The 16,957-nt window shown below is 37.0% G+C and overlaps 1 protein-coding gene and 1 pseudogene across 4 annotated transcripts in view; one reads left to right on the plus strand and one right to left on the minus strand.

Moving 5' to 3' along the window:
* The window catches only part of LOC134210557 (RYamide neuropeptides-like), a 176,786-nt gene that overhangs the window by 144,259 nt on the left and 15,570 nt on the right, over nucleotides 1-16,957 (plus strand). For all 4 annotated transcript variants that reach the window (XM_062686613.1, XM_062686614.1, XM_062686615.1 and 1 more), the window contains one exon: nucleotides 13,108-13,377. In XM_062686613.1, the coding sequence (XP_062542597.1) occupies nucleotides 13,212-13,377 (166 nt within the window). In that variant the 5' untranslated portion in view covers nucleotides 13,108-13,211. The remainder of the gene's footprint in view (nucleotides 1-13,107; nucleotides 13,378-16,957) is intronic.
* Nucleotides 1,221-7,984, minus strand: LOC134214820 (uncharacterized; annotated as a pseudogene).

Below are 16,957 nucleotides of genomic sequence, written 5' to 3' on the forward strand. Positions count from 1 at the left end.
TGTAAAAAAATCCCGGCGTAATTTCAGAATGAATCCAACAAATCTCCAACACATTTCCAAAACCTAAAAGGTTTCAGAAAGATTTCGCAAAGGAATTTCGGAAGAAATAGCCAAAGGTATTTCTGAAGGAATTTGTACAGGAATTTACGATGGAAATCCTTATAGAATTTTCGGATACCTTATTAGAATTTCCAAAGAAATTTGTAGATTTCTCAAAAAAATAAAAATAAAATAAAACTCTAAGAAATTCTAGGAAAATTTGTTTTTTAGAACATTTTTTTCGTATATAATAAAATTTCAAGGAAAACATCGATTTAGTGGGTAACGTGCCCACATTAACTCCGCTAGTGGGTTTAGTTACGCCAATGTATAGAACAACTCCTACTTCACCCGCCATGTTTGCCATAATATTCGTTGAAATAAATACACTGTTTCAGACTCTATAGCAAATATGATTTATTTACAAAGCATTTTCACTTAATGAATTTTCGCTTGTTTCCACCTCATTCAAGAACAGTGCATTTACAGGTAGGACTTGTTTCGTAATCAATTTTCGAAGTATTTTATATGGATATACACTTTGTGCATTTCAAAGTTCTGATAGTGAATAAGGATCATTATAATATGTATAAGCTGACTTTTGTTAAATTCCACATGTGATTTAAAGGTTGGCTGTATAATCACAATGATTTCGATAACTGTACAATGTAAAGTCTGTTAAGTTATTTTTGTCTTTTCCATTTATTTGCAACAATTTTCAAAATATCTAAGTACATAAATATTCACTTTAAAACAGTAATAAGCTTCAACGACAGTCAGTGCGTGTTTTCTCACATCGGATCATCTGATAATGTGGTTTAACATTATTCTACGTAACAATTGTTTAGAAAACTAAATAACAATAAAAAGAAGGCTCATAGCTCTAGGGTTGAAAGAAATCACCCAGCCTTGATCGATGCTTAGTTGATCTCATTTGAAGACAGTATGAAGTCGATCAACTTCAGACATTCGTTTGAATCTCTATTCAGCAAGCGGAGCATAGCTGGGGACCTACAGGCCACCTTAGGCAAACGAACGATCAGCTGTTAATACGTAGCTTGAAAGATGTCTTTTAACATTGCATTTGGTTTTGTTCTATAGCAGCGTGATGATTGTTGATGTTGGCATCTGAAATAACGGGAGTGGATTTCTGCGTCCGATTGCTGACTCATTTTAGGGACTCATGAATCCAGATCTTCTGAGTAATGTGGTCTACGATCCTTTCTAAAATGTAATACAAAGCGAGTTTGAAAAGGTCAACTTTATTCTCAATTCGATTTCCAGCTACCCATAGCATCGATAAAGATTGAGATACCCGTGTGCAGGAGAGATAGGTCAGTTCTGCGCCGTTGTTGTTGTCGGTTTCGATTTCCTTGCTGAGCGGGTCGGAACGCTTCCATAGCGGGATCCCAGAAAGAAACGATCGTTCCGCGGTACCACATTAATCGGAGATCTTTTCCGCGTACACGTGAGCGTCCATACCGACTGCCAACGAGAATGGCCGTTTATCGTTTAAATCTGTAGATAGGAAGAAAAGAATAAAATTTTACTCAACAAAACATAGAAATGCGGATTAAAATGATCTTTAATTTTGAATATTGTAACGCTTTTTCATCATTTCAGGAAATCTGTGTTACGTCCATTTGTCTGTGACAGAATATACAGTTTATATGACCATTAGTATTTTATCCAGCATCAAACAGGCTTATTGTAAGCCAAAAGTGACCAAATTCCGTTGGTTTTGTAATATAAAAAATCGATACTATGCCGAAAAATGGTCCCAGAATTGGTTGAAGGCTCAGAAAAAATATTTTCTTTTCTATCTATGTTTTTAGATGAATACCACTGTTATTGCAGGATTCATAATTTGCCAAAATACCTTTTTTTTCCTATTGTGCATCGTTGCGGAAGGTGTTTAATTTATGAGTTATCAGTATTGACGTTCAAAGGTTATCAAAATGGAACGCCAGAGACGAGAACAAATTTTACACTACGTTGGAAATCCAACATGGTCTCAGGAGTAAACAGTAATAGCGAAAACATTAAGTGTGTATCAAATATCGGACGCTCGTAGCACAAAACAATGGTAGAAGTGGAATATACGACCAGAAACAACGAGTGAAAGTCTGGAGCAGTTCGGAACCATTTTGGGATTTCCTTGCATGATTTAGCAAAAGTTCACTGCGCCGCAGCACAGTTCAAATAATCTGTCGGCGTGAAGGTTTCAAGTCGTATGATGACAGTAAGGCCCCAACAGGACCCTGTAACAGAACCTGGTTGCCAAACATCGCGCAAGAATGCTGGTCGAGCAAGTTCTGAATAAAATTGGGTCCTAAAGCCCTACACACCAAATTTCATTTTCGTTCCAGCAAACGATTTGCTGGTTGTAAACCAGCATAAGCTTGTTTGCGAAATACAGCAATCGTCAAAATGGTTTACTGAAAATCACCTCAAGTCATGTTATTGCTGGAAATCCAGCAATTGTGATTATCTGTCAATTTGAAGTCCCGCGCTAAGTTCAAAATACGCGGAAAGAACACAGCCGCCGAATTTTCGTGTGATCTGTGCGTTTTAATAATTTAAAATCAAAGGTTTCGAAAGAGCTAGTGGAGGATCGAGAAAATAAACCTTTCACAAGGCATCGTTGGATAAACGTAATGGTTTGTTATGAAAAATGTTATAAAAACATTTAACACTACTTTTTGTTATAGGTGAAACATGCATGATGGCTTGGACTATCGAAGCGGTAAAATCCAGTGATAGCCCAGATGCAAAAAGGAGATGGCTATAGCTGTTTTGGATAACGTTATTTGATTTAAAATTACAGAAAATAAAAAAAATGATGTGAAACAAAATTATCAGTGTATTAAGTGATTTCCTATCAGCAGTCAATCAAACAAAACTCTATTCCAACTTTAATTGATTAACTATTGATTAATTGATTATCTTGATTGCATTAACTGATACATGTTAATGGAAGTTTTCATTCTCTTAACCCTTAAAGGCGCAAGGCGATTTTTTTAAAAATCGTCGGAAATATTTTTAACGTAAATAACCATTGAAATTATTAACATTAAACGTATTTTCGGTTTGTTGTTTTAAACAACATTGCGCATTTAAGGGTTAATTGATATCTTTTTAAATGCGCTTCTTCGTTCATACTGAAGTGACATTTCAGTAATGAAATCGCATTGCTGGAAATACAGCAGATTATTTTGATTTTGTTTTGCTGGATGTCCAGCAAACCATTAATAACATTACTGAAAATACAGTTAAGTAGCTGTCTTATCATGATTTTGTTTGTTGGAAGAACAGCAAACTGAATTTTGCTGGATGGATTGCTGTTTACAGCTGCAAAATCAGCAAATTTGCTGAAAATTGCTGATGAATTAACGATGCTGATTGACTGATATTTGCATCTTCGCACATCTCAATTACTGTAATTTCTCTGACTCACTAATGATTTTGTTGTTTCACATATACTATATGCCTTAGCCTGAACATTTGTTTGCATAACTTCTTCTAGTTTGATGTACCCTGATTTGCGAATTCGCATACTTTCAAAGTAGCCGAAACCATTCCCCAGGTCAGTCATCAACACCCAGGAGTTCGCCCAGAAGCTGTTGAATCAGGACATCGAAGAAGAGGACATAATGATATCATTCGACGCGGCATTGTTCTCAGCGTTCCAGTGAAAGATGCTCTGAATCTTCTAGAGGATTGGCTAACACAAAGGACGGAACAACATGGCGAGGAAAGGTGAAGATGTACCTCAATCTGCAAGGCGGATGACAGAGAACTACTTCACATTTCGTGGCAACTACTACAAACAGACGAAAGGAGCACTGATGGAAATCCGCTATCACCGTTTTTAGCAACTGTTCATGGCGAATCTGGAGAACAACCTACAAGAACAAGGAATACTACCCCAGAAGTGGTGGAGATACGTCGACGACATTTTCAGCATCATCAACGAAAGGATCTACCCAGGATTTTGAAGCGATAAACAACGCATAAGGACATCAAATTTACCTTCGAAGAGGAAAAGAAGGTAAACTACCTTCTTGGATCTACTAGTCATCAGGGAAGCAAATACAACATTGAGCCTCGAAATCTCAGGAAGCCCACGAACACCATGAGAGTCATCCAATACATCGAACCATTCGTACCAACATAAAATGGCAGATTTCATCACATGATCCACAGGATGCAGACGAACCCTGAGCGAAGAAGGAAAAACGAAGGAACTACAATACATCTTGAAACAGCGAAGATCAACGGATACCAGGAGAGGACTGTGAGCGATCATCAACAAGAAGGAAAGGACCCTACGACGAAATGGACATACAACGTGACACCGATAGAGGAGCCGCTGAAAAGAGTTTCTGGTCCCATATGATAAACACATCACCAACCAGCTACGCCCTCGACTAAGGAAATTGGCATCGATCTAGTATCCAGTGAAAGCAACCAACTCAAGTCTCTATTGGGTCAACGAAGGATAAAGTAGAAATGTTGAATAAGGCAGGCGTTTATAAGATAAGTTGTTCCCAATGTGAAAAATCTATGTAGGCCAAACAAAAAGATCATTAGATATAAGGTTCAAGGAACATATGGCGGAAGTGAGTAGAAAAGAGAAACGATGGATTACATTACGAATTTAGATCTCAAGGTAGCAGAGCATGTGTATATGAAAATCACCCAATCGGCATCAAATATTAAAATTAAGAAATGTCTCCTCCCATGGAAACTCGATAGCTGAGAGTTTGAATCCACCGACAGGTACAAACAGCGCTGTTGAATAAGGATCAGGAAATGGCAGTTTGGTTTTCAAGTTTCTACCTAAACAGGTAGAAACAGGTAGAAATGGGTAGGCAAATAAGATTAGATTAGGTACCTAGCGTAGTATAAACAGTGTGTTGCGATTGTTTTCTTCTCGAGTCATAAAGATGAAGACGACCACACAGTTGTGGTCGAAATACGTATCTGCAAAGATAACGAAAATTAACTGGTGGAATTAAATGGACAGTACTTAATTCGTCTTAGACGGTTTAAAATTTTGCTGATTTCCAGCGAAAAAAATTTGGTGTGTACGTCGTTTATGGTTGCAAACGATAGTTCATCGGTCAAGAATACTTGTTACGTTGTTATAAAATTCTGGTAAAATTCTAAATCAGTAAAAATAATATTTTTGTGTTTAAGACATTTTAAGGCAAATTTTGGGCTGTGCAACATTTCAGAACGAATGAACCATCAGCCCAAAACGTCAGCCCCATATATTAACTGTCCAAGGTTGAGTCAAGTGCCCTGCGGTGTTTTTAGTGCGTTTGAACCTGTAGTCAAACAAGACCGAAAATGTCGAGGAAGCATTTTCATCTATTTTCAATTTCAAATTAAACAATGTTCTTTTCGATTTTTGAGTCTAAAGCAAAACTGACACTTTAGAATGATTACCTTCATCGTTCCTGAAAGAAAATCGAATATCGATTCTTTCATTTTCGACCCAATTGGGTCCTAAAGCCCTACCGTTTATGGTTGCAACGATAGGCATCGGTCGAATACTTTGTACCGTTGTTATAAAAATTTGGTAAAATTCTAAATCAGTAAAAATATATCGTGTTTAGGACATTTTAAGGCAAATTTTGGGCTGTGCAACATTTCAGAACGAACGGCTGATGGTTCAGCCCAAAACGTCAGCCCCATATATTTACTGTCAAAGGTTGAGTCAAGTGCCCTGTGGTGTTTTGCTAATGCGTTTGAATCCGTACGTCAAACAAGACCGAAAATGTCGAGGAAGCATTTTCATCTATTTTCAATTTCAAATTATACAATGTTCTTTTCGATTTTGAGTCTAGAGAAAAACTGACACGTTTAGAATGATTACCTTCATCGTTCCCTTAAAGAAAATCGAATATCGATTCTTCATTTTAGGACCCAATTGATGTATTTTGATAAGCAATGAAATTAATATTAAAATTGACTTTCAATTACCGGGACACAAGTTTTACCTTGCCAAACGGAAGGGTAATGCCCCATGAAAATTCAAATATGTATATGCAGGCAAGATTACCCACAAATTGATGATACCGTCAACTGGGGGGAAGATGATAATTTTTAAGACAAAACATGCAATAAAATGTGTTTACATTTAAATGAAACAAATATTTTCAAACATGTACTGCTATACGTTGCAATAATCAACAACTTTAGTTTTCTGAAATGCGTTGCATTTATTAAAATAAATTAAATTATCACACATTTTTGAATAATCTGGTTTGGGGTGAGTTGATCAAGACAGCTCTACTAAAACCATTATGACCTTGTTGTCAAAAAACTAAAGTTTTCATCACTGGATCGACCATAAATGGGCAAATATACAAGGAGGAGTGTCTTCAGAAGCGATTTTTGCCATCAATTCAATCACACGACTGTCCGGCGTTGCTTTGGCCTGACTTAACAAGCTGCCATTACAGACGGGATGTGATAGAATGGTATGAACCGAATGATAATGACGTTATTGAAAAATCTATCAACCCACTAAAATGCAAAAAAAATTGGACCCAACGATTCTAAGTGGATCAAGCTTTACAGAGAGAATCAAAACCGATATCTTGTTTCCTTCTATTTCTGTTATTCTATTTGCATATATTGTTATTTCTTTTCATCCTATTTTTTATGGAACCCAATTCTTCACTCCCATTCGCCATTTGAAAAGTAAAAAGCGAAATAATAGTGATATCACTATCATAAACTGTTGTGAGTATTTTGCCATTACATTTGTCGTCGCCAGCCATTGAAACAATCTCGTCTTTCAATACATGATTTCCGTTGATGGTGACCTTAAAAGCTAACGCGTTCTATCTATCCCACATAGCTGGGGATGGTAATCGTTTGAGGTACCGATATCCATCACCCCACATAGTTCACTTAAATCATGATTTACAACCCGTGGAGAGAGTTATAGCTTGGATGTACGTACGAAAACATGAAAGTAAAAGACAAAGATCGTATTTACCAGAGACCGAGACTCTGAGATTGAATTATAACTGCATTATTGATAAACGTGTTTATATCGAGTTGGTTCATTGTGGTTTCCTGTACAATATGCTCTGATATTTCCTATATTAGTGGCTTGCATTGATTTACAACTGATGGTCTTAATGGTTTGCCTGAGAGAATAAAGTTTTGATCCTTAAAACGATTTGTATATTAGGTTATTTCTTCAGATTGACACATCCTGGCCGAATGATACCCGTGAGCTCTTACCGTTTTATTAAATTCCACCACTTTGTTACTTTACAGCTCCGTATTTTAACCTCAACCTCAGAGGTCATTTTTAGTTCATCATATTTAGCTCGACTTCAAAAAAGTGTGAAAAACTTCAACGGTAAAAATTGCTAGCTACGAGACTTTAACTCTATTTTCGCAATAAAGGTCTTCCTTGGTCTAGCGCTAAGTTTCGGGTATGGAAGGCCTCGGGTTCGATTTCCGGTCTTAGATTACAGTATCATCGTGTTGACCTCATGCTTTGAAGTGCGTAATGCTACAATAGGCAACAAGGCAACAATTAATCCATGAAATGTCTCCACCAACTCCCAAAATTTGCAATCATCAATGGAAGCTAAATTTAGCTTCTATTACCATCCAGAATTAGTTCTATTATAGGTGCATTAACGGACACTATTCAATCTAAAACATCACTTCACAGTGGTCAATAGATTTTTATCTCAAATTTTACGCCGCCGCAAATACAAACATGGGTGGGCGCTATGGCTCTACTTACTCTTCTCGTCGATGCCAAGCAGACTGTTGGACTCGAGCGGTGAAGTTTGATCGGCTCCGCATGGTGGAGCCTATCACCAGCACCCCACTGAGCAGGAGGATTAGCGATGAGGCACTGCAGATGGCGCGCGTTGCGATGATGAGTACGTGCAATTAGTTTCATAGCTCTGCGGATGTGTGGTCCGTTCCGTGGTTGAATGGTGGCGTGGAGCGCTGCGCTTATTCCGGTTGAGGTGACAGACAAATTGAAGGAGGTGATCTATTCTGCAATTTGAAAGGAAAAATGGGAAAATATGATTAAGACATGGTTGAATAGAGGTAAACATCCAAGGTGGGATGCAGCTATAGAGAGAGGGCGGAGATTGACTCGATTGATAAATAGCTTTCAATATCCAGCATTGCAAAGAGAGTCATTGCTCTTTGATTTATGGATATGTTTTTATTATTAAAGATGGAAAACAATAAAATCTAAATGTGAGACACTAATTGATAAGTTGAGATTTGTTTGGCTTATTAAGTACAGTGTTAGAGTAAGATTGGTAAGTAAGATAAGTCGTCGAATGGAATGTTCTCGAATTTTAATTAAAACAAAAAACGCAGTTGGGATAGTTTTCGGTGTTTAGTTTTAATGTTGTGGTATCTCGTATGTTTGTTATGGATAGTAACAATAGGACCTTAGCACCGTGCCGTGGTAAGACGCGCGTCTACAAAGCAAGACCATGCTGAGGGTGGCTGGGTTCGATTCCCGGTGCCGGTCTCGCAATTTTCGGATTGAAATTGTCTCGACTTCTCTGGGCATAAAAGTATCATCGTGTTATCATGATATACGAATGCAAAATGGTAACCTGGTTAGAAACCTCGCAGTTAATAACTGTGGAAGTGCTTAATGAACACTTGCTGCGAGGCGGCTCTGTCCCAGTGTGGGGATGTACAATAAGAAGAAGAAGAAGGACCTTAGCACCACCGCAATAGGCTCAAAGAAACAATTTTTTATTTTAGATAATAACAAATAGAATTTTATCGATCAAAAAGCTATTTTTTGCCTTTCTCGTAATATTACAACCGATTTTCTCGAACAAGTGCATTCGACAGGGAAAAACTCAGTTGGTCGCTTAGTTGTCTGGCTGAATGCGAGAAAGGCTGTACCATAACTTGGTAAATTCTTTGGGTTTTAGTAATTTGAAGTTCAGTGGCACAGTGCCGGAAACTCGTACAACCTAATTTGGTTTTAAAATTTACGCATGTTGAATAATCTGAGTTCGACATTTTCGATTGTAACTTGTGTATCTGAATTTTTGGTCTCCGAACAAATATGTATGAGAAAAAGAAATTCGACTATACTTTTTTCCCGGAAAGATACCAAAAGGTCTGACATTGTATATCAAACTGTATTACGTGTCTATTTTCCGGTGTCGGTAGTCAGTATGATGGATTTCTCAAAGCTGAATATTGATTTTTGGATTTTTCAGATGGAGACGCATGGTAGCCCCTATGACCAGATCAACATATAGTGTAACAAAAATGATGCGAAATATCCAATGCCAAATTATTGACTTTCCTTAGTTTTGTGCATAGTGGCACTTAGAATAGAATGGTGGTAGGTCGTTTGACACGTGATGACGATTGACATACTGTCGGTTGGCAGTTTATGATGGAATGTACAACATGCTCAATTATTCATAATTATTGTTTTTGAACATGGAATTAAAGTCGTAGCGTCTCAACGCTTTTTGGAAACTTTATTAGGCTCCCGTTTTCTAACCATGGAAATATAAATTTGCAATTCATACAATTGTATCATCAGCCAGCAAGCATTATTTTCACTAAAGACACTATTAACAAAGACAGGAAATGTTCCAATTTGAATTCAAATTTAACTGTCAGTGTCAGAGCGTAAAATATTAATTTTCATGAAGCTATTTAAGTCCGAATTTGACAAATTATCGCATGTTAAATTCATTTGTGTGAGTGACACGGGGAAAATATTCACGCAAATAATTTTCGCGCAGGAGTCTAATAAGGCGGAATCTGCGCAATAATTACCAGTTTTGCCTTTCTCGTACAACAAAGTTGCACTGAAAAGTTATCATTTCAGTCCGAAAACGCACTTTTTATAGAAGTCTCGGAGTGTTATACACCAATCGACTCAGATCGACGAGCTGAGCAAATGTCTGTCTGTCCGTGTGTATGCGTGTACACAAAAGCTAAGAAAAACATTAGAGAACTTTTCAACCGATTTTGTCGCAACAAGATTCATTCGACAGGCGACAAAGATTTGTTGATCACTAAGAAATTTGATAACGATTAACCGTTGCTTTCAAAAGTTCCTACTTTCTTTATATGGGACTGATATGCGTATAAAAGGTAAAATTTTAAAACGAAAGTGCGTTTTTGAAATGATGAGGTCTCGTTTCGACCGTCTTCCAATGCGGTTGGTTTTTGCGCTCTACTTTTGTGCGGAGATCCGTCTAAAAGTAGAACAATAGAACCAGTGCAGTGACCGCGGTCGAAACAAATGTGTAGTGTATAAAAAAGTGCTGCAGATCCTGAAGACGTGCGCATGTTCGTGCTTGCAAGCCTATGTAAATGCTCAAACATGTTCAGCGTCAGAATTATTGAGGAGAGGTAAGGTTTTGAAAACCTGTAAATTTATTTAAACACGCATGCACCCACACAAAAACACACACACATTCACATATATACACAAATACATACATACACTGATGGACATGGAGATTCGTCATGTTTTAATAGTAAACTCTATTAAAACATGACGAGTACTTTTGTCTATCAGTGTACACATATAAACACACATACACACTCATATACACACATACAGATACACATCATATATAAACACGTACACGATTTTTATTATATATTAGGAATATATTATTGGAAGCGTTTGGTACGGGAGGTCCACGCTTTCTTCCTTTCCCCTTGATTCCAAGCTATTAAGTGACTTTAGGTACTCCTGAAGTCGCTCAATATCTAGGAGTCATCTCTGCGGTACATACATGTACTGCGTAGTTGGCCTGGCCATATGAAAAGAAAAATGACGGAATTCAGAAACTGTCATTTTCCAGGATGCTTTCAAGTATTGGCTACGCAAGTATGAGATTAGATTAGATTAGATTAGAAAGTGCGTTTTTGAAATGATGATACACTTTCGACTGATTTGTGAAATAGAAGCATCTGCGATATACAATTTCAGGGATTTTACTCTTTTTCTTCCGATGGCGATTGTCGCAATCGATCAAACCACTTCAGAGCTGGATGTTATTAACTCCAACTACCGTACAAACTACTCCATAGTTGAATTTTCTGGATCAGAATAGGTTCTACAGCGTTTTTGGCCACCATCTTACATCTTACCCATTTTACAGTTGCATTTTCCTTGACCCGACTTTTTCAAAAACGCTTCCAAATCCGAAGTTCAGAGCTGGGTATGGGGGTTAGATTCCATTGAGACACAACTAGGTCCAGTATTGGTTCCAACCTACCAAAAAATCCACTCCATAGTAGAATTTGTCCTGAACCGCATAGGTCCAATAGCAATTCCAACCATCGAACGATTTTATAGACCCAAATGGATCTAGTAGTGCGTGGGTTCATGAACAAATCCAGTTTATTTTCGTAAGTATAATGTTCCAACAGTTATTATTTCTAGTATTTTCTAGGAATGGACCCATACCTATGTATTTGTCCATTCCTTCTCCTCGTCTCGCTTTTTGATTTGAACATCTGAAGTTTCTGCTGAAGTGAAGAATTGTCTCTTCTCCGTAGATAAATCTCAGTCATTCTTATGGAGTTCTAGCCCAACTTTGCAAGAATCTTTACATATTTTGCAAATAGTCAAAAATTATCACATGATTTTTAAATTTCTTAGATAGTTTGCTGCAATCCATGTAGACATTCAGGCACCACGTTCCTGCACGTCACTGAATATTGATTGTTATTGAAAGTATTTTAAAAACTATTGAACCTCCTAATCCTATTTTTATTGCGAAAGATTCAAATTGTTCTCGAATTATATGACATTGCATATTTTAATTTCCATAGTTAGAAAGGGGCGCCTAATAAAGTTTCCGCCAAGAGTGATGGAGCTCCACGCTATGTCTCTAACTTCATGTTTAATAAACAATAATTATGAAAACCGACAGTATGCCAATCGCCATCACGTGTCAAACGACTTTATTCCAAGTCACCTTTCAGCATTCTATTCTTAATACCACTATAGCACAAAACTAAAGAAAAGTCAATAATTTGACATTGGATATTTCGCATCATTTTATGTTACACTTGATCTGGTCATAATGGACTACCTTGCGTCTCCATTCGAACATTAAAAAAAGGCAAAAATGTTAAAATCAAATTGAGTCTTGTCCGAGTTTTCGGCACTGCGCGCAGCTGACTCTTCAAATTACCAAAATCCCAAATGAATTCACCAACTTATGGTACAGCCGTTCTTGCATTTAGCCAAGACAACTTAGCGACCAACTGAGCTTTGTCCCCTGTCGAATGTAACTTGTTACGAGAAAATCGTTTGGTAATATTGTACGAGAAAGGCAAAAAGTAACTAAAAAAAAAAGAAAGGCAAAAAGTAAGTATTTAAATTCGAGAACTTTCCATTCGACTACTTTGATATGAAGAAAGATATTCAATTTTTTTTTTGAGAAGAAGAATTTCCGAAGCCAATTATACCTTAACACTGTACCTAATTTGTCAGGTTTGTAGGTTTGTACCTCAACTTATCAATTAGTGTCTTTGGATCACATTTGTCAGATTGTTCAAATACACTCACATTTAGATTTTGTTGTTTTCCATCTTTAATAGTAAAAACACAGACAAACAGACGTAACAGCTAGAACAATTTGTTTTAAAACCATCACCCAGCTATTTTACCACCACCTAACGTGCATGTTGTACGAAACAAAGTTTAGTACAAAAATGTCAAAAGAAGGCGCTAGTGTGAGGTGTCAAATACAAAGGTATACGATGCGCGCGCCCCTGGATTTGAAACTCGCAAGCAGTTGAATTTAAAACGGCCGCTGATCTCATGGTCGATGGAAATTTCCTCGGTAATACGTCTGTTTGTCTGTGGTAAAAATATATCCATAAATCAAAGAGCAATGACTATCTTTGCAATGATGGATATTGAAAGCTATTTATCAATCGAGTCAATCTCCGCCCTCTCGCTATAGCTGCATCCCACCTTGGATGTTTACCTCTATTCAACCATGTCATAATCTCATATTTTTCCCATTTTTCCTTTCGAAATTGCAGAATAGATCACCCTCCTTCAATTTGTCTGTCACCTCAACCGGAATAAGCGCAGCGCTGCCACGCCACCATTCAACCACGGAACGGACCACAACATCCGCAGAGCTATGAAACTAATTGCACGTACTCATCATCGCAACGCGGCGGCCATCTGCAGTGCCTCATCGCTAATCCTCCTGCTCAGTGGGGTGCTGGTGATAGGCTCCACCATGTGCGGAGCCGATCAAACTTCACCGCTCGAGTCCAACAGTCTGCTTGGCATCGACGAGAAGAGTAAGTAGAGCTATAGCGCCCACCCATGTTTGTATTTGCGGTGGCGTAAAATTTGAGATAAAAATCTATTGACCACTGTTAGGTGATGTTTTAGATTAAATAATGTCCGTTAATGCACCTATAATAGAACTAATTCTGGATGATAATTTAAGCTAAAATTAGCTTCCATTGATGATTACAAATTTTAGAAGTTGTTGGAGACATTTCATGGATCAGTTTTTGCCTTTTGGCTTATTGGGCATTAATCACTTCAAAACATGAGGTTAACACGATGATACTGTAATCTAAGACCGGAAATCGAACCCGAGGCCTTCCATAGCCGAAACTTACCGCTAGACCAAGGAAGACCTTTATTTCCAAAATAAAGTTAAAGTCTCGTAGCTAACAATTTTTACCGTTGAAGTTTTTCACATTTTTTTAAGTCGAGCTAAATATGATGAACTAAAAATGACCTCTGAGGTTTAGGTTAAAATACGCATCTGTAAAGTAACAAAGTGGTGGAATTTAATAAAACAGTAAGTGTGCTCGTATATCATTCGGCCAGGATGTGTCAATCTGAAGAAATACATAACCTAATATACAAATCGTTTTAAGGATCAAAACTTTATTCTCTCAGATGAACCATTAAGACCATCAGTTATAAATCAATGCAAGCCACTAATATAGGAAAGATCAGAGCATATTGTACAGGGAAACCACAATGAACCAACTCGATATAAACACGTTTATCAATAATGCAGTTATAATTCAATCTCCAGAGTCTCGGTCTCTGGTAAATACGATATTTGTCTTTTACTTTCATGTTTTCGTACGTACATCCAAGCTATAACTCTCTCCACGGGTTGTAAATCACCGTGATTTAAGTGAACTATGTGGGGTGATGGATATCGGTTCCTCAAACGATTACCATCCCCAGCTATGTGGGATAGATAGAACGCGTTAGCTTTTAAGGTCACCATCAACGGAAATCATGTATTGAAAGACGAGATTGTTTCAATAACTGGCGACGACAAATGTAATGGCAAAATACTCACAACTGTTTATGATAGTTGATATCAACTATTATTTCGCTTTTTGCTTTTCGAATGGCGAATGGAAGTGAAGATTGAGTTCCATAAAAAAATAGGATAAAAAGAAATAACAACAAATGGAAGTTAGAAGTTTATGTGGAAAAATGTATTCAGAAACATAAAAAAACAGTGATTTGCAGTTAGATGGCACAATTTACGATGGATAACTATGATACTCATTCACTGCCCTTCTACGCGTTCTTGTCCCATGTTTGTTTTTGGAGGTGACAACTTTTTATCACAGAGCAGTATATTTTCATGCGTATTTTTCGAAAAAATGAAAAAAAAACTAACTTTGAAAACAACACCAAGTCTGTTTATCCCATTGTTGAATTTCTACGCATATTTGTCTCGCTGGGAATAAATTCATCATTATGGAAGGATCTGTTATATAAAAGAGCGGTGCTTATTTGAACTGTATTCACTGATTATATATGGGTCTCCAATAGCCTTGCGAGCAAAGGCGTAGGATTGCCAATCGATTTTCGATTCTCGGTCCGGTCTAGGATGTTTTCGGGTTGGAAACTTTCTCGACACCCTGGGAATAGTATATCCATTGTATACTTGCCACACAAGATATAGCAATAGCAAGCAATAGCGGACATAGAAAAGCTTTCAATTAATAACTGAGGAAATGCTAATAGAATACTAAGTTGAAAAACAGGTCAAGTTCCAGTCGGAATGTAGAGCCATCGAAGAAGAAGAAGATGAGCAGTTAAGATGTTCATCCTAAGTTACAGCGCATTAACTAACAGATTTAACCACGTGAAGAGTGAAAATTTATAAATAAGGCACGGGGCAAAATATGTCCATCATAGTAATCATTAAGGAAATCAATCACTCAGCGGGACTAATATGAATAGAGATCAGCAATCACAAGCTTTTTCTCGGCATAGCCTAGAACGGCAGTAATCAGTTCTTGTAGAATTTAAAACAGATTGTCATGCTAAAAACCGCGAGAAGATTAGTGTTTACCCGGCGAAGTTATAAGCTTTTCGCTAAAGTGTAATTTGAGCAAATTTCGTTTCTTTTACCCTAGAAAAGAAATAAATCAACCCATACAATACTCCAGTGGCCGTCCAGAAACCACGTGGTCATATATGGGGGGAGGGGGGTTTGGAAAATGACCACGATAAGCCACATGGGGGGCGGGGGCTGTTGCTCTCGAACCACGTGGTTTTTTTTACACGACAAACTTTTGGTGAATAACAACAGCGGTGTAAAAAATACGAATCATTAAAATTTAATGATTAAATCATTAAACGCAAAGCGCATCTAAGGGCCGATGCCCACGTAGCGTCTTTTCAACTCAGCGTTAAAAAGACGTAGGTGTGCATCGAGAAAAATCGATAACGCAGCGTCGGTCGCAACGCCAATGCATATCTGCATTATTTGACCATCTTAGCCTAAGATCCTATATCCATACTTAAATAAACGAAAAAACAGGTTGCGATTCAGTCTCAATTTCCACACAAAAATTGGATAGGGAAAATGGAAAAATATTTTTAAAAAAATCCGCCACAGATGGTTTTTGGCATCACGCTGCCGACACTTTTTCATCAGCGGACTGCAGCTACAATTTTGAAAAATGTTCATGTTTTTACAATAATCCAAGAAACAATCTTAAGAAGAAAAACTCAAAAGAATTTCTTGTGAATATTCAGGAAAAATCAAGTAGAGAATTTTCCACATTCCATGTGAATTCTGTCTTAAAATTAAAAACAGTCCCGTGGGAAATACATATAATTTTCGGTGGAAAAACATTCTAATGAATTTCTTCGACAAGTTCTTCCGAATCTTCCAGTTGGAATATGGAGCCAATGCCACATGAAACATTTTGATATTTCTGTTGATTTTTTTTTTCAATATTGGAATTTTGAAATGAAAAATTTTCGGAATACTTTTTTACGCTCTTTGTGAGCTCTATCACATATTTTTTTAAATTTTCCAAGTATTTTTTTATTCGAGGCATTATTTAGAATTTCCAGGGAAGAGTTTATGGATTATCTTCAAAAAATTCATTGGATTTTCACAGAATAAATTTTTAGAATTCTCAAGGTTCATGTTTTTTGAATTTGAACCAGAAATCATTTCAAAATTTCATCGGGAATTCATTCTTCTTCGGGATGTCATTTTGATTTCTTTGTAGGTTCAGCTAAACATTACTTTAAATCTTTACCATGCAAAGATGCACAGGAAATGATTTAGAAGGTTTAAGGAATTTTCACATCAGAAAATCTTTAAAATTTTGATTTAATTTTTTAAGGAATTTCAACTGGAAATGCTTCAAAAGTACAACCTTTACAAGTACTACAAAAGTACATTTTTTTCGTTATTTCCACTTGTAAAAAAATCGGAATTTCCTCGGGAAATTCATTATTGGTGATTCAGATTAACTTTTTTCGATTTTCTACTGGAAAATCTTAGGAATTTCCATCGGAAATATTTTGGCATATTTCGTATAATTTATTTGGAAATTTGGAAAAGATTTTCTAGGGAGACTCCGAAGA

Source organism: Armigeres subalbatus, chromosome 2 (assembly GCF_024139115.2).
Source record: "Armigeres subalbatus isolate Guangzhou_Male chromosome 2, GZ_Asu_2, whole genome shotgun sequence".
Classification (NCBI taxonomy): Eukaryota; Metazoa; Arthropoda; class Insecta; order Diptera; family Culicidae; genus Armigeres; species Armigeres subalbatus.